This window comes from Oryctolagus cuniculus, chromosome 21 (genome assembly GCF_964237555.1).
Source record: "Oryctolagus cuniculus chromosome 21, mOryCun1.1, whole genome shotgun sequence".
In the NCBI taxonomy this organism is placed as follows: domain Eukaryota; kingdom Metazoa; phylum Chordata; class Mammalia; order Lagomorpha; family Leporidae; genus Oryctolagus; species Oryctolagus cuniculus.
The window spans coordinates 19,627,179-19,644,370 of NC_091452.1; the positions used below are offsets into that span (position 1 = coordinate 19,627,179).

Genomic DNA, 17,192 nt, shown 5'->3' on the forward strand with positions numbered 1-17,192 from the left:
CACCAAGCATTGGCTACTCATGACATGGGGTGGGGGTGGTGCAGAGGGCCGCTGGGACCAGTGTGGGGAGAGCTGATGGTCATTCTGCCCTGGGCAGCTGGTCCACCAGGTGCTGGACACACGTGCGAATAAAGCACACATCACTCGGTTCCTGGAGGGAGCTCCACGGAACTCCATGTAGTGCAGCCGGGCAGACTTCCCCTCGGGAGCCCAGGCTCGTCGATCAGCCGTGGCCGACCACTGAATCCCAATAACACTTCCGGGCATGTCGGTGGATTGGTGATGTCTGTCACAGGCATAGGAAGTGAAATCAGCAGCTCCCACATCCCTGCCTGCCTTCCCTGGTGTCCCAGGTCTGGGTTGAGATGGGTCCGTGTTCCCACCGCCCCTCTGGGTCCTGCTCCGGGGCTGGCACCATCAGTCACTTTGGGGGTCATGAGTCAGAACCCCACGTGTGAGCAGACACCAAGGGGAGAGGGCTAGCTGCTCCCTGGCCTGCCCCGAGCCCCCTCGGCGGCTCCCTTGCCTGGCTGAGAACTTCTCTGCTCTGCTCCCCTCCCCTTCTCTTCCCCTCCTCCTGCCCCCACTTCTCTCTCTGGCCTGTCCCCTCACCCCCCACCGCCCAGCCACGGTGCTAAAGCCAGACGAGGGAACAGCTGACCTGCCGGCCGGGAGAGTGAGACTTTGCATCGATGCTGACGGCAGCACCATGGAGGTGGACGAGGAGCAGGTGCATCGGGTGAGTCCCCTGCCCACATGCTCGGTGCCCCGGAGGGGGCTGTAGAAGAGACTTCCACTGAGCCCATGGCTGTGCGGGGGGGATACCCTCAGGGGTCACGCACCCATGCTGCGGCCCCTCCCTCGTGAGAACACATCAAGAGGCGTGTTTGTCCCATCTTGGCACTGCGGCTATTGTGACGGGGTCAGGAAAGCAACCTCTATTTTGGGCACAAACCTTGCTTTTTGCTTTGCGTTTTCAGCAAGCATTTTTGTAATGCATTATAAATCCTGCCTGCCCCTCCCCCGTCCCCACCCACAGACAACTCATTGAGAGAGTGTCTCTTTTTTTTTTTCTGATCACCTGTCTCACCTACCGTCCTCTTGGCTCCTTTCTTGCCCACCTTGGGGAAGCCCAGGGCCCTGCGCAAGGAAGTCTGACCCCTAGCACAGCTCAAGCTGGTCCCAAACCCCAGGAAATTCCGTGGAGCTGGAAAGGCTAGGAAACCTCTTGGCACAGGTGCCCCGAGGAGCAGCTGTGAGCATGCCTTGCCTCCCCAAGGGTCTGGGTGCCTCGCCCAGGGTCAAGGCGGGCGGCTGTAGGATCTGTGAGAGGAAGGGGGCACCGGCTCTGGCTCCATCCTGGGGTGCGGGGGCCCCAGAGTGTCTCAGTGCTGCCCGGGAGACGCAGCGAAGGGGAAGACAGCGGCCAGCGCTCACCCTCTGCGCAGTGCCCGGCTTCTGTGGGGTCTGCTGAGTCTGTCCCGGGAGCAGCTCCCCTCAAGTGCAGGCAGAGAGGACCCGAGTGAGGACAGGGGTGGCTCGCAGCTGCCCCCAGGGCATGGAGGGGCGACTCTGCTTTACCATGGGTCCATCCGTCCCCTGCAGGGTCCTTGGGTGCCGGTGTGGCCTGTGGCTCCTGACTCTCAAGGAATGGGGCCCCTGTGTGTGTGTGTGTGTGTGTGTGTGTGTGAGATGGGGTGTGTGACATGATGGGATTTGTGTGTGTGATAGTGTGCATGTGTGTTTGATGGTGTGTGTGTGACGGGGTGTGTGTGTGATGGGGTGTGTGCTATATGATGGTGATGTGTGATGGTGTGGGTGTGTGTATGATGGGGTATGTGTATGATGGTGGTGTGTGTGTGACGGGGTGTGTGTGTGATGGTGTGTATGTGTGTGTAATGCGGTGTGTGTAATGGTGTGTATGTGTGTATGATGGGGTGTGTGTATGATGGTGGTGTGTGTGTGATGGGTGTGTGTGTGATGGGGTGTGTGCTATATGATGGTGATGTGTGTGTATGAAGGGGTGTGTGTATGATGGTGGTGTGTGTGTGATGGTGGTGTGTGTGTGATGGGGTGTTATATGAAGGTGATGTGTGTGATGGTGTGTATGTGTATACGTGTGTGATTGGTTGTGTGTGTATGATGGTGGTGTCTGTGATGGTGTGCATGTGTGTATGATGGTGTGTGTGTGTTGGTGTGTGTGTGGCGTGCGTGTGTGTGTGAGACAGTGGTGTGGGGCATCAGCCACGCAGGCGCATAGAGACCCCGTGTGTGGTTTGCAGGCCAACCCCCCCGAGCTGGACCAGGCGGAGGACCTGGCGTCTCTGGTGAGCGTGAGCGAGTCGAGCGTGCTGCACACGCTCCTGCAGCGCCACCGCGCGCGGCTGCCGCACACCTGCTCGGGGCCCGACCTCATCGTGCTCCAGCCCCAGGGGCCCTCGGCGCCCTCCACAGGCAAGGTGAGGTGGGACCATGGGGGCGGAGCAGGGAGCCCCTGCACCTGAGAGGGTGAGGACCGGCGGTGACCCCTGGGAAGCTGTACATCCTCCCCCACTCCCTGTTAGAACGACAAGGACATCACCTGTAACAGAGAAAACACTAACTTCTGCTCCAAGCACATTCATAGATGACCTTGACTAATTCCCCCATGCACCTTAAAAAGCAGGCAGGGTGTGATGACAGGTGGCTGGGGCCACAGGGGCCGTGGTGACTGCTGGCCCATTTCACAGGTGAGAGGAGGCTAGGCCAGGGTTCGGGGACTCTGTTTTTGTGTTTTCTTCCTAGAAAGCACAGAAAGGACCCCTTTTTTTCTAAAGGCAATCTCTGGGCGCCACCTGGTGGAAAAGCTTGGAACTACATCCAGGTGTTGGGTGCTGGTGCCCTGAATTCACTCCACAAATAACCAGGGATGGGAGGGTCCCCCATAGGCCAGGCTCCGGGGAGGGAAGCAGCAGGCAGAGCAGCCTGCCCTCATGGGGCATCCGAGGGAGAGGGGAGGCAGGCAACAGGGGCTGCCGTGGATGAGTGGGCAGGAGAGGCGGGTCAGGGCCCGGGATGGGGTCACGACCTGGCACAGGTGAAATCCTGACTGTGCGTTCTGAGCGCTTGCCGGGGGAGGCCCAGGCCTCCGTGATGCCTGTGCCTCGGAGGACCGGGAAGTGCCTCTGGCCTCTGTTCTCACCTGTCGATCGGGGATGCTCAGAGCCCTGGGGGACACAGCCACTGCTCGCCCCCGAGTCACACTGAACCCCTGCAACTGGAGGCTCCCCTGCTCCAAGACGACTGCTCACCCCTCCGGCTGTCCCTGAGCAGGCCCTGGGCAGGCCACAGAAGCCCGGGGTGGCTGGGCCGTGGCCCCCGTGCCCCGTCTCTCCTGCTGGAGCACAGGTTTAGCTTCTCCTGCAGCCCATGGCCTCAGAGCCGACCCTTCTGGCTCCTCAAAACCCCTGGAAGAGAGGTGTTGGCAGCAGGCCCTGGGGCTGTGAGCCAGGTCCACACCAGGCATCCTGGAGCAGGGCATAGGCTTTGGGCAAAGCTGCAGGCTTCAGAACGCTCCCTGAAGGTGGAACTTGGGAGCTGCAGTCGCCCTGAGCACCCTCCTGTGCCTGGGGTACCAGGAGCTGCCCTGGATTGCACCCCCATGCCTCCAGCCCCGTGCTAAGCCAACCGCCAATTCCCCAAATGGCCACCAGGTGGCAGCACAGACCTGCACCAAGGCTGGGACAGGGATAGGGCAGGGCGAGAGCGGCGGGAGTGTGCCTGAAGGCGTGGGAGTATTTGTGGGTGTGGCCACGTGGGGTACAGGTGGACATGCAAGTTCTTGAGAGCACACGTGTGTGTATACGTGTGCAAGGGCACACATGCAGAAGTACAAGAGCAAGCGTACTCACATACGCGGGTTGGTGCTCCCAGGGGCTTGGATCTGCAGGGCGCTTCCTTCTCGCCTTTGGGCAGTGGGTCTCGGGGGGCTGGTGGGCAGGGACAGCCTGCACCCCAGAACGCCAGTGCCAGCACAGTGCCCCTGGGGGCTGTGCTCGGAGCTGTCCCACCTGGGCCTGCCCCGGTGATGGGCGGTGGGCTCCAGGGCGGGGGTGGGGTCACCGCTGGTGCCGTGAGGCCTCGCAGCAGTCGGAAAGCAGCCCAGCTCCAGGCGGGGGTCGGGGCCAGGGGCTGCCACGTAGGGGTTTGCGTCTCTGGTTCTGCGGAGACCCTGGGTCGGGGACAGATGGGGCCCCTGCCAGCCACGCCCACCCCCTGCTCCTCCCCCCCTTCGCCTCCCCCAAGAGGCCGCACTGAGCAGTGGCCTCAAAAGTGATCCTCTGGCCCCCTCGCTCTTGACCCAGGGCAGCCCTGGGCGCAGTGAACGCCCCCTCCTCGGACCACCCCCCATGCGGCTGCCTCCCAAGGCCCCTCTGCCCTCCGGCCCTCGCTCTGTGGGAAGAGGCGCCTGCCTCCAAGCCCCGCCTCTGGCAGCCACTGTGTAGTTTATCTTCCTTTCTTGATGAGACATAAGAGACAGAGATCTTCCACCTGCTGGTTCACCCCGCAAATGGCCACAATGCCTGCCCCAGCTGATCCTCACCCCCGGGCCTGTGCCGCCTCTGCAGAGCGCCGCGGACGGAGCTATCCCGCGCGTGCCCCTAGCGGCCACCTGCGTCTCCCCGGGCGTGGTGGGGCTGCAGTCTGCAGTGCGGCCCCCAGGGCCACTCTGGGTTGTCCATGGGCTCACGGTTGTTCATGGGCTCACGGTTGTCCCTGACCTTAGGCACGGCTGGAGGACCTTCACTGGGGGCGTTTCTAGTATTTGGTGACTTTGTGTGTATTGAGATAACCAAGGATGTGGAGGGTTTAATTTATGTATTTTTCCCCCAGCATACATTTTTACCTCTCCCGAGTGCCCTGGGGCTGCAGGGGTATGGAACCGGCGCTCCCCTCACTGATAAGAAATGGCAGAGCCCCCTTGCAGGCTGATACCCAGCCTGCCTGCCAGGGCACCGGGAGACTTCCAGGGGCCCCAGAGCTTTGCCAGAGCTTGGACGCCACTGCTCTGAGGTTACAACCGACTTCAAGTGCATTCTAGAAGATGCTCAGTGGTGTCTCCTCTCCTGCTCCTGCTGTTCCCTGTGCCCGCGGCAGACATCACTAATCAATCTTACCCAGTTGCCTCATTTCTGGTGGAGGCAACTGCCCCGTGGTCTGAGCAGTGGGTGACGTGGATCCCACAGGCTCAGGCAGCTCTAGTCCTGGCCTCTCACCTGCTGCAGAGGTGGAGCCCCCGGGAGCCAGGGACAGCATGGGACCCCCCAGGCTGGGCTCCCGCCAGCAGAACGCAGATCTGTCTCTGATGAGATCAGGGCACTGGCTGGGAGGACACCTCCCTGGGGGAAGCGATGGGGTGCCAAGGCCCATGCCTGGTGTTTTCCTGCAGGTGCCTGTGCCCAGGGGCCGCTGGGATCGCTCGCCTGCCCACGTGGCCTCCCTGGCCCAGCGGGCATACTGGGCACTGCTGAGCCAACGGAGGGATCAGAGTGTCGTGGCCCTGGGCCGGAGCGGCGCCGGGAAGACCACCTGCTGTGAGCAGGTCCTGGAGCACCTGCTGGCGATGGCAGGCAGCGTGGACGGCAGGGTCTCAGGTATGGCGACCCTTGTCGTGGTGCACGGGCCGGGGGGCAGGAGTGGGAGGGGAGAGCTGGGCCGCCCTCCTGTGCCTGCTCAGTGAGCATCCAGTGAGTTCCGGGAACGTGCAGACCGAGCCTGCTGTTAGCCAGGGCTGCCCTCCGGGGTCCATCACACCCCTTGTGTGATGGGACCCTGGCTGTGTCTGTCCTGGACCCCAGGGGTCAGTGGTGGGAGGCGCGGGTGGCAGCAGCAGAGCTGTGGGTGACGCCCCACCCTGTGCCCCGCGCCCCTCCCCAGCGGAGAAGATCCGCGCCACCTTCACCGTCCTCCGGGCTTTCGGCTGCGCGTCCACCGGCCACGGCCGCAGCGCCACCCGCTTCGCCATGGTGATGGCCTTGGACTTCAACGCCACCGGCCGCGTCACGGCCGCTCAGCTGCAGGTGAGGCCCCGAGCCGGGACCCTGGGCTGGGACCTGCGCCTTCGCCCTCAGTCTGGGCGCCCAGGGTGCGGCCTGGCCCCGGGCAAGGCAGGCGGTGTACGCAGCGTGGGGTCTTCGCTCCTAAGCTCCTAAGCCCTGGCGGCGAAACAGGTGACGGCCTGCATCCCCTCTCCCCGCAGACGGCGCTGCTGGAGACGAGCCGGGTGGCGCGGCGGCCCGCGGGGGAAGGGAGCTTCCACGTGTTCTCCCAGATGCTGGCTGGGCTGGACCTGGATCTCAGGTGAGCCCCAGGGGCGGGGACGGCGGGGGTTCTGGGCGAAACGGGGCACCTGCTCCCTAGGGGCTCGGCCTTGGAGTGGCCTCTGCCTCCTGCTCTCCCCCGGGGTCCGGAGGCCGGGCGTAGGCGTGGGGTGGGGGGCGGGGCTCAGGTGCGTGGCCTGGGAGCCTCGGCCACGCTGCGCCTCCGTTTCAGGCTCTGTCAAGGGCGCCTCACACGGTGGGGGGGTTTCACACTGGGCTCTTGGTCACCACTGGGGAGGGAGAGGCTGTGGGAAGGGATGGAGCCGCAAGGCCCACAGCCAGGTGGGGAGAGACCCCGCCCCTCAAGTCTTATGGGAGCCCTGGGTGCCCATGACGGTGTTACTGGATGAGGCCAGATGGTGGGGGGAGCAGCGAGCCCTATCGGAGGGCTTCCTGGAGGAGGTGGCTAGGGGAAGGGCGCCCCTGGGCAGGTGGCAGCGCCCCTGGACAAGTGGCAGCCTTTCTCAGTGCCTCTGTTTCCTCCTCCGTGAGGGCCGAAGGGCAGGCAACCCTGGGCTTTCCCCCTGCATGCGATGATAATTTCGGGGTGTGCCTCTATCCCCCCAGTGCTGGTGCTCATGCCTCCCTCTGGCCAGGGCCCCTGGCTAAGGCTGCAGCAGCCACTGCACCCTCGGAGTCGAGACTCCGGGCTCTGAGAGCAGGCAGACTCCTCCCCTCTTCCGTGGGTTCTTGAGAACTCGGTCCCGAGGGGGAGGTCGCACGGTGCTGGGGCCCCAGCCGCTGAGCCAGGCTGCGGGGCTCGGTGCCCTGGCGTCTGCACCGGCTGGCTGCGTGCCCTCAGGCTGGTGACACGCCCTCGCCGAGCCTCCCCATGCCCCTCTGTGGGCTGCACGTGACCCCTCCTCCGGGAGGGCCGAAGGGGTAGCATGCCCAGAATGGTGCCCGCATGGCGTGGGTGCACGGGTGTGCCCGCTGCTCGGATCTGCCCCATGCCCGTCTGGGGCCCCTGGCAGGGGTGTGCTGGGAAGGGCGCACTCTGCAGTCTCTGGGATTCTGGCTTTGTCTCACGTGGCCTCGATGTCTCCATCTGCAGAATGGGCACCTGGGTGAGACCCCAGGTCCCAGCAGAAGCACTGTGCGGTGGGGGCATCATAGGGTGACCCCCTGAGGGGCTCAGGGTGGCCTCTGGCAGCAGGTGGGGGTCCCACTTTCCAGTCTGGGGGTCTCCCCCGACACCAGGGGACCCGCACATCTCTGGTTCTCACCCTGAGTCCTCACGCTGGGGCTGCCTCTGCTGTGCCCCTGGTTGGGGCGGGGCCCTGCCTGCTGAGCGGGAGCAGTGGCGCCACCATGGGGTGGGCGTGGGAAGGACGGGGCTGGGCAGCCATGAGTCGGGCCTGGGGGAGTTGGGTGGAGTAGCCAGGGCCAGAACTGCCTTGGCAAGCAGGAAGCCACCTTACACAAATTTCCGGTGCTCCGACAGAGGGGAGAACACACAGCGTGAGGGTCCTGGCCACTCTGGGAGCTCCCTGGTGGTCTTCCAGGCTCTCTCTTCCCCGGCTCTGCTGCTACCAGGGTGGTCCCTCACTAAAGCTTCCCAAGGGCAACAACCGATTTCTAAAATGTCCTTTCTCCCAGATACTAAGGTGGCAAACTCCTATTCACCCTTCAAAACCCCACCCCAAATCTCTTTTATAGGAATGATGCTGGGTTCTCCTGTGACCATTTTTGGTCACGGCTGTTTCTGGTCTAGCACCTGCCACACTGCAGGTACAGGTCTCTCCTCCCCACCAGGCTGCCTGTGAGACCCTTGAATCAGGGGCCGTGCCTTGCTCCCCTCTGCCTCCCCAGAACCTGGCATGGGCTCAGCAGCAGGCAGCTGCTTCATAATTTTCCAGTCGGCGGAGGAGCGGGTGAGGGAAAAGAGGCCATTGGCTCTGTGCCAGGTCTGCAGGGCAGGCTGTCAATCAGATGTCATTTAAAGGCGTGGGTGCCCATTCTACAGATGGGGCAAAGTGAGACTTGGAGAAAGGAAACAGGTCGTCAGCCAGGTGGCCGGGCTGGGAATGGACTTGAAGCCCAATGGATCAGGGTCCTTCGGGGGCTGGTGGCAGAGGGGAGGGGGGGTCTGAGCTTTTGAGTGAACTGGGGGAGGGGACGCTGAGGGACCTGCATTGGAGACTCCCGGGAGCCAAGGTGAGCCCCCTGGGAGAGGAGGATCGGCAGCGCGGGATGGGCTGAGTGGTGCACCCAGGGCGGGGAGCAGAGGGGCTCCGCTCTCAGGGACCCTGCGTCTGGTACAGGGCGGGGGTGTGGGGTGCAGGCGGAGGCCCAGGGCGTGAGTGACAGGGCAGCACAGGACCCCCTGCCGGCGGTGGGGTGATAGGCTCAGCCCAACTCCAGGCTCCTGCTCCGTGCTTGCTGGTTGTGAATTCTTGGGCCAGGAGCTCCCCTCTGGGCCCCTCTGTTTTATCCCATCTGTGCCCGCTGGGTGGCGCTGTGGAGAGCAATCTCAGAACCCAGCACAGGCACCGTAGGCCCGGTGTCTGCCTTGGGAGCACCATCGGGCAAGGCCCACCTGCTGATCTGGGGTATCCTGGCTCCTAGGAGGGTCAGGAAGGGCTGGAGATAAGGGGTGTTGTAGGGGGCGGAGGGGGCACCGTGGGCGGACCCACAGTGTACAGAGAATCCGCTCTGTGGGTTCCTTTCCCCACCCCCGTCTCTAACTTGTGGCCCCTTCTCTGCTCCCAGGACCGAGCTGCACCTGCACCAGTTGGCGGCCAGCAGCTCCTTCGGCCTGGGCGTGTGGGCCAAGGTAAGGAGAAGGGGGCGGTCCTTTGGGGGCCGGGCTGGGAGGGGGAGGGGAGAGGCCCCGTCCTCCTTGTCTCCTTTGGCAGCAGGGCCCTCGCGGGCAGGGGCTGGTCACGTCGGGGAGGCGGGGCCTGTCAGCCCGGGGCTGCTTGAGATGGTGTGCATAAGCCCAGGGCTTGGTGGATCCACCAGTAGGGTACCTGGGGGAACTGTCCGTACCCCGGGGCTGGAGCGTGGGTGGGTGGGGCTGGCCACAGCTCCTGAGGAGCGAGGGAGGACTTGAGAGATGGATGTGAGCTCACGACAGGAAGCAGGCGCCCCGCACACGTGACAGTTCATTCCTGCGTTCAGTCTGGCAGTTGGCCTCCGAGCCCGTTTCTCCACCAGTCACCTCTGTCATCACCGCCTGTGCTGGGCCCGTGCTGCGTCCTGGGGCTGTGGTCCTTGCCCTGGACGTTAAGATGTGGCAGTGAGTGTGGTCGTGTGGCGTAGGCTCTATCAGAGGTTGCCCGGGGCTGCTGTGGGCACCAGAGGAAGCCACAAGGGCTGCTTGGCTCCTGCCAGGAAGGGTGTTTAGCCAAGGGCACATTTGGCCTGGGTTTTGAAGGATGAGGAGGAGTTCAAGTGGGGGAGGGGTGGGTGATTTCCATTCCAAGACCTCTTTCAAGTGTACCTGTCTGGGAACAAGTCGAGGTGGAATCATTGGAGATCCTCACATGAAAAAAAAAAAAAAGGATGGATTTCAACTCATGCCTCACATCATATAAAAAAATGAACAGCAGCAAAAATGGATCAGAGACCTAGGACGCAAAGCTTTCAAGCCATGGAATTTCTAAGAGCAAACGGGAGAAAAAGCTCCATAACCTTGGGTAGGGCCAAGAGACCGCTGCAGCACCGGCACCGTTTGAAAAACGACGTCGGATGAGCGGAGCAGCCGCGGCCCGGGGGACGGGCTTGCAAATCGCACGTCTGATCAGGAGTCTGTAGCCGAATGGACGCGTGACTCTCCAAACTCATGAATAAAACAAGCGCACAAAGCAGACGGTGGCGGAAGACGGAGCGCGCGCCTCATCAAAGGAGACAGCGGCCGGGAGGACCCAGGAAACGCGGGGACCCCACCGCGCCGGGCTGGGGCGCACGCCGCAGGACTTCTCGGGAACAGCGCCGCGCGGCGGCCCCGGGCGCGGTGCCGTCTGCGGTTTCAGGCACCTGGTACCCCGCTGTGGATGAGGGCGGGGCCGCCATACGGGTCAGGACCGCCAGATCGCACTGAGGATGCGCAGTTTGTGCTTAGTGGATGGTATTGGAGTTGCAACACACACACATGCACACACGTGTACACACTTGCACATACATGCACACATGCGTACGCACATGCACACGTACACACACACCCACACACACTGCTCCGTGCGGTCCACAGATCTCTGAGGCAGCAGGTCCGGGGAGCGGCTGGAGAATTTGCCTTTTGCACACGCACCCGCTGCTCTGTCCCGGCAGAGAGCGGGGTAGAGTCTGGGGCTGCTGGCTGTCCCCTCCCCGCGGTCCCCTTTCCCCGGGTGGCTCTGGCCGGGGTGGGGCAGGGAGTGGAGCTCCTTGCCAGGCCTTCTTCTCTCTGTCTCTCTCTCTCTCTCTCTGGCCCTTCCCCGACAGCCTGAGGGCACCCGGATGCCTGAGCTTCACCCTGGAGGCAGAGGAGGAGAAAGGGCCCCGCGCTTCGTGGCTCCGTGTCTCCGTGTCTCCGTGGCTCCGGGACATGCTTGCTTTCCCCGTGCTTCTGCAGAATGTCTGTCCCTCATGGGCCCTGGCAGGGTGTCCGTCTCCCAGGAGAAAGCACGGAGCCCCGAAACCTGGTGGAGTTTGGCGGAGGCTGGGGCAGTGGCCCAGGGCAGGGCTGTTCGGCTGCTGTCCCCGAGGGGGGATCTGGCCCTTGGGGGCACCTCCCGGAGGGAGGGTTGTTAGGAATGTGTCCCAGGGTTGTTGGATGCAGCCGATAAGAGTAATGGTACAGGATGCCTGTTACATTTGCATTTCAGACACAGGTAGAGCCATTCTGTCCCAGGTATTTCACTGGCAAGCGTGGAAATAAGGAGGCATTTCAAGGAAGGCTGCCTGGAGGAGGTGACTGTGAGGTGATCCTGGGATGAGAGGGACATTTTTTTTAAGACCTATTTATTTATTTATTTATTTGAAAGGCAGAGTTACAGAGGCAGAAGCAGAGAGAGAGGGAGAGGTCTTCCATCTGCTGATTCACTCCCCAAATGGCTGCAACGGCCAGGGCTGGGCCAGGCTGAAGCCAGGAGCTTCTTGCAGGCCTCCCGTGTGGGTGCTGGGGTGCTTCTGCTGCTTCCCCAGGCCGTTAGCAGGGGGCTGGATCGGAAGTGGGGCAGCTGGAACGCAAAGGCAGTAAAGGCAGTGGCCTTAGCCGCTGCGCCACAGCCCCGCCCCTAGCAGTTGAACAGGTGCGTGGAGGCGGGCGTTCTTGCCGTACCCGACATTGCTCCGGGACGAAGCCGTGTCCTGCAGGAGCACCCCTTGCTTATCTGAGGTTCAGCTTTGCCTGAGTTCCCTGTGCTTGGTCTGGTAGCTCTGCAGCCCAGCCTCCGCATCACTGGACCCTGCTCCCCTCCTCCCAGCCCAGCCCCCCGGCTCCCATCCGTTGTGCACCGGTCACCCCGCAGCCGTCGGCTCTGCCATCCCCTGCAAAGCCACAGCCAACCGCAGAGTCTGGTGTCAGCAGGTGCAAAGGCGAGGGCCGGCACCTGCGCTGGGGGGCTTCATCTCTCCGGGCCTCGGCTCCTCACCTGTAACACGGGGATCCTCAGTGCTCCTCGCCCCCAGAATTACAGAGAGCGCAGTGCCTGGCACTCAGCCAGCATTAGCATCCATTATCAGTATTACTGGTGTTGTCACTGATGGCAGTGTTGGACAGCGGTGCCGTGCAAGGCCTTGGCAGCCCACAGGGAGCACTCTGCTGCCCCCCCCAACCCCTCCAGGCACACTGCCTGTTACGCAGTTCCCAGCCCACGGTCTTGGCAGCCCATGCCAAGGTTTTTCTCTTACTGGCTTTATTTCCTGCTCATATATATATATATATATATACACACATATATATGATTTATTTATTTATTTGAAAGGCAGAGTTACAGAGAGGCAGAGGAAGAGGCAGAGAGAGAGAGAGAGAGACAGACAGACAGACAGACAAAGAGGTCTTCCATCCGCTGGTTCACTCCCCAATTGGCCGCAATGGCCAGAGCTGTGTTGATCCAAAGCCAGGAGCCAGGAGCTTTTTCCAGGTCTCCCATGCAGGTGCAGGGGCCCAAGGACTTAGGCCATCTTCCACTGCTTTCCCAAGCCATAACAGAGCTGGATCGGAAGTGGAGCAGCTGGGACTCGAACTGGCGCCTATATTATCCTGCTATGCCACAGCACCAGCCCCTCCCACTTATATTTTTAATGAAAACGTCCTATTTCAAAAATTAACACATCCTTCCTGTGAAAAGTCTGGGGCACGCACACAACTGAAGCTCAAGGGCATCAGCACACGGAGAAGTTCGCCAGCAGCGATCCCAGCGCCTTCCTCTCCGAGTTTCCCTCTGACCGGTTCCCGGGTTCATGGCACGATGTGCACCATCACACACCTCCACAGTCATGGGCCGTCGCGACTCCTCTCCTGGTGGAATCTTACCTTTCTATGTTATCCCTGTGTTTGAGAGGCAGAGGGAGAGAGAGATGAAAAGGTTCACCCCCCAAACGCCTGCGCCAGCTGGGGCGTGGCCAGGTTGCAGCTGGATCTGGGCCCTCGGTCCAGGTCTCCCAGGAGCTTGGCAAGGACCCAGCAGCATGACATGAGCCATCACCTGCTGCCTCCAGCGGGGGTGGGACTCAAACCCAGGCTTTCCACTGTGGGACGTGGGCCTCTTTCTTAGCCACTGTGCCAGACGCCTGCCCCCAGGCACGGTCCCCTGAACAATTTCCCTGGTGTCATCCCAAGTACTCGGTTCCGGGGAGAGGGCACTAAGTTCCTCTGTGCACCTGTCCTGGGTGTCGGCCCTGGCGCAGCCTCGCAGGCTAAGGCTGTGCCTCCTGTCACTGTCGCTCCTGCCGTCGCCTTGGGAACAGCGTCTCCCTGTGTGTCGCTTCTGTTCTGGCTCCTGAGAGTGGGGCCCAGCGTGTCTTGCTCGCTGCGCTGGTAGCCGGCATTGCGGCTGCGAGTGAGGGTGCGTGGCTCTGCAGCACCGGGCTGACCCCCGTCCCTCCCGGCTGCCTGGAGCTGTGCCACGTGGCCCTCCGGGATCTGTTTGCTGGGCTTTGCTCTCCCTGCTGTGCCGTTTCACTCGGGGTACGGGGGTATCGTGTTTTCCTTCAGCCCCAGTGCCCAGGGCCAGGGAGCTGGGGTGCGTGCTGAAACCTCAGTGGCCACACAGGAAGGGCTGGGGGTGCTGGGTGCCCTCCCCCTCCACTTCCCGGGGCCCCTGGGATGGGCAGCGCCACGGGCCTGACCCTGCGGGCAGACGGGCTGGACCCCAGCACCGTAGTCTCATCTGGGGACACTTACGGGAAGTTCCTGGTCATCTACTCGTTTCCGGGATCCAGGCACTTAACTGAGTCCATCATGCGGGTAGCTCAACAAACTCACAGAAAATGCAGTTTAAAGAGCCGGCGCCGTGGCTCAATAGGCTAATCCTCCACCTTGCGGCGCCGGCACACCGGGTTCTAGTCCCGGTTGGGGCGCCGGATTCTGTCCCGGTTGCCCCTCTTCCAGGCCAGCTCTCTGCTATGGCCAGGGAGTGCAGTGGAGGATGGCCCAGGTGCTTGGGCCCTGCACCCCATGGGAGACCAGGAAAAGCACCTGGCTCCTGGCTCCTGCCAGGATCAGCGCGGTGTGCCGGCTGCAGCGGCGGCCATTGGAGGGTGAACCAACGGCAAAGGAAGACCTTTCTCTCTCTGTCTCTCTCGCACTGTCCACTCTGCCTGTCAAAAAAAAAAAAAAATGCAGTTTAAAAATAAGTTTATTTTAGTTTAAAAAAATATAGCTGAGGTCCATGCAAAGGATCTTCAAAAAGTTCATGGGAAATATGTTACAAAAGAAGCTATGCATGGATTTCTTTTCTTTCTTTCTTTTTTTATTTTTTGCACCAACATGAATTTATTTTTTCATTCATTTTTTTCCATGTCCTTTTTTTAAATGTCCCTTTGCTGCTAGGAGGTCATGGCCATGCAGGCAGATCATTCCCAAGCAGAGAGATTTGCATGCCTGGGTAGTGATGAGGCCAGGCTGGGAAAGGGTAGAGGTATATCAGGGAAGGCTGCCTGGAGGAGGCAACCAGGTGCTGGAATTGGGCTGAGAGTGAATTAGGCAGGTGCCGGGAGGTCAGCCTCTTTCCAGGTGCAGTGAGCGGCTGATGCCAAGATAAAGTACAGTGTACAGGGCGGGGTGACGCTCCCGGCGGAACTGGGACTTGAGCGGGAGGGCTGAGACCCTCGGTGGGGCTCCAGCCAGGCCCTCGGCGGCCTCCTCTGTGCACTGAGTGCCGGTTCCGCCTCCCAGTCCCCTGCCTATGCCCTCATTGCCTGTCAGAACTCAAAAGCTTTTAAATAAAGTTTCTCTGGGAGCTGCCGGGCACCAGGACACACTGGAGAGCATAGAGCTTTCGTGTTGTTTTCTTCTCTATAATTTGTTTTCCTGATTTTTCTAAACAGTGCCCAGCAGCTGTAGTAGTAACAATAATAATAAGAGGCATCCTGGCCTCCTGGGGGTTTGCTTAGGGCTGTCACAGATTGGTTTTCTGTGGCCGAGTTGTCAAAGGCAGAGGGACGGGCTCTCGGTGGAAGGGGAGGCGGCACTCAGCATACCAGGGCCTCCGAGGCCAGGCATTAGGGGCATATTGTTCTCCTAGGCCAGGCTTAGAGAGGGGACGCTACTGCTAAAGGCAGAGAGGGAGGGGGGCAGGAGTGAGTGGAGATCCTTAGTGAGTACCACCTGTGCAGGCTGCTGGGCTGACGCATTCTGTGTGTGGACTCGTTTGGTCCTCACCACTGCACTAGGAGGAGACAGAATGTTATGTCAATTTTAATTCTTTTTAAAAAAGAATTATTTATTAGAGCGAGAGATCTTCCACCCGCTAGCTCACTCCCCAAATGCCCACAACAACTGGGACTGGGCCAGGCTAAAAGCAGGAACCTGGAACTCAGTGTGGGTCCCCCACATGGGTGTCAGGGACCCAAGGACCCAGGGTGGGCAGAAGCAGGAAGCCCCGTGGGGGATGTAGGTGTCCCAGGAGGTGTCTCTACTGCTGCACCCCATGCCTGTGTTAAAGGAGCAGAAAGCAAACCCATGTGTGAAGGCGGGAGCGCTGTGCCGAGTCCCGGCGCGCGGCAGTCGGGCTGGCGAGTGTGCCCAGCTCTGTCTGTCTGGCTCCAGGTCCAAGCTTGGCTCCCTCTGCACTGTTAAGAGTCTCCCGGGTGCTCTCAGCGCAGCTGCTCCAAGATGGAGAGAACATTTCGGATGTGATTTTTTTTTTCACTAAATTACTTGGCAATCTTTGGCTGACCTTGAGGCTTTCAATGCGTCAGACAAACCCTGGGCATCTTGTGATTCAACTTTTTTTTTTCTTCCACTGATTTTTTTTTCTCAAGTTGGAGTAAAGCAGTGAAGTGGATGAAGTCCACTATTTTTTTTCCCCAAAGATTTGTTGATTTATTTGGAAGGCAGAGTTAGAGAGAAGGAGAGTCAGAGAGAGATCTTCCCACCCAAATGGGGGTGCCCCAAATGGCTGCAATGGCCAGGGCTGAGCCAGGAGCCAGGAGTTTCATCTGGGTTTCCCACGTGGGTGCAGGGGCCCAAGCACTTGAGCCATCTTCTGCTGCTTTCCCAGGTGCATTAGCAGCGAACTGGATCAGAAGTGGAGCAGCCACTGGGACTCCATAGGGTGCCCATATGGGAAGCCGGCATTGCAGGTGGTGGTTATACCGGCTACGCCACAGTGCCGGCCCCAAAGTCTACTAATTTTAAGCCCACAACTCAATGAAGTCTACATTCGTAAACCCACTGGCAGCCACAGCCCCAGATCCAGTTACAGACCATTCCTCCCTCCCCAAAGGCAGCTGGGGGACCAGAAGACCCCTCCCGGGAAGCCCTGGTCATAGATGTGTCCCAGCCCTGCACCCCCCAGCCATCATCTACACGTGGAGCCACACAGTGGAAGATTACTGTGATTTGAGACCCCCCAAAGCTCACGTGCTAGACACTTGACTCTGGATTCATTGGTCAAAGGGGTCTGGAGGTGGGGCTTTGGGGAGAGAATGAGAGTTAGAGGAGACTGTGAGGGCAAAGCCCCCACCCCCATAGCATCAGTGACTTCATAGGAAGAGGAGGAGCCCCCTAAGACGCGGGCACCATGCTCTTGCACTTTCTGGTCTCCATGGCCATAAGCCAGATAGACTTCTGTCCTCTGGAAGTGACCCCGTCTTGGGTGTTTTGTTACATCTGTGCACTAAGGCAGTGATCTTCCGTTCGATGTTGGCTCTGTGGGATTCATATACTTGGCGGGTTGGGTCAACGGCTTTGGCTTTTTCTTTGCCATGTAGTACTCCATGACCATGCTCCGAGTATCCTGCCTTTCATCTGTCCACAAGGAGTGGCTTGTTGCCAGGGCATCACGTGTTTGTAGCATCGGTTCTGCAGACATTTAAAACACACTGTCGCTGTTTCCTGATCTTAATCGTTTCGGATCAACAATTTTGACCAGCGTCTTTTGTTCCAAAATGGTGGAGAGAGAGAGCAAGAGAGCAAGAGCGAGCGAGTCACTTCTGCAGAAGTTTTCTTGTTCTTCTCTCCGTGTGAGCAAAGAGGCAGAGGATGGATCCCGTCTGTGATGTAAAGTCAAATGCTCAGAGCCGATAGTAGGAGTCGTAATAAATGTGTTGCCACTGTCCTTTCAATGTCCTTTCTCTGCTACTTTGAAATCTCATAAATAACCAAGAGCATGTGGGTAAGATGCCTTCCCTCGACTGCTCCAGTGGAGCAGCTGTGGTTGCTAGGTTGAGCTCCTGGTTGCT

The 17,192-nt window shown here is 60.5% G+C and overlaps 1 protein-coding gene across 4 annotated transcripts in view; it reads left to right on the forward strand.

The window, feature by feature from the left end:
- MYO18B (myosin XVIIIB) overlaps positions 1-17,192 on the forward strand; it is a 245,008-nt gene that overhangs the window by 6,815 nt on the left and 221,001 nt on the right. For all 4 annotated transcript variants that reach the window (XM_070066045.1, XM_070066043.1, XM_070066042.1 and 1 more), the window contains exons 5-10: positions 627-739; positions 2,283-2,459; positions 5,429-5,633; positions 5,917-6,059; positions 6,239-6,339; positions 9,072-9,135. In XM_070066045.1, the coding sequence (XP_069922146.1) occupies positions 627-739; positions 2,283-2,459; positions 5,429-5,633; positions 5,917-6,059; positions 6,239-6,339; positions 9,072-9,135 (803 nt within the window). The remainder of the gene's footprint in view (positions 1-626; positions 740-2,282; positions 2,460-5,428; positions 5,634-5,916; positions 6,060-6,238; positions 6,340-9,071; positions 9,136-17,192) is intronic.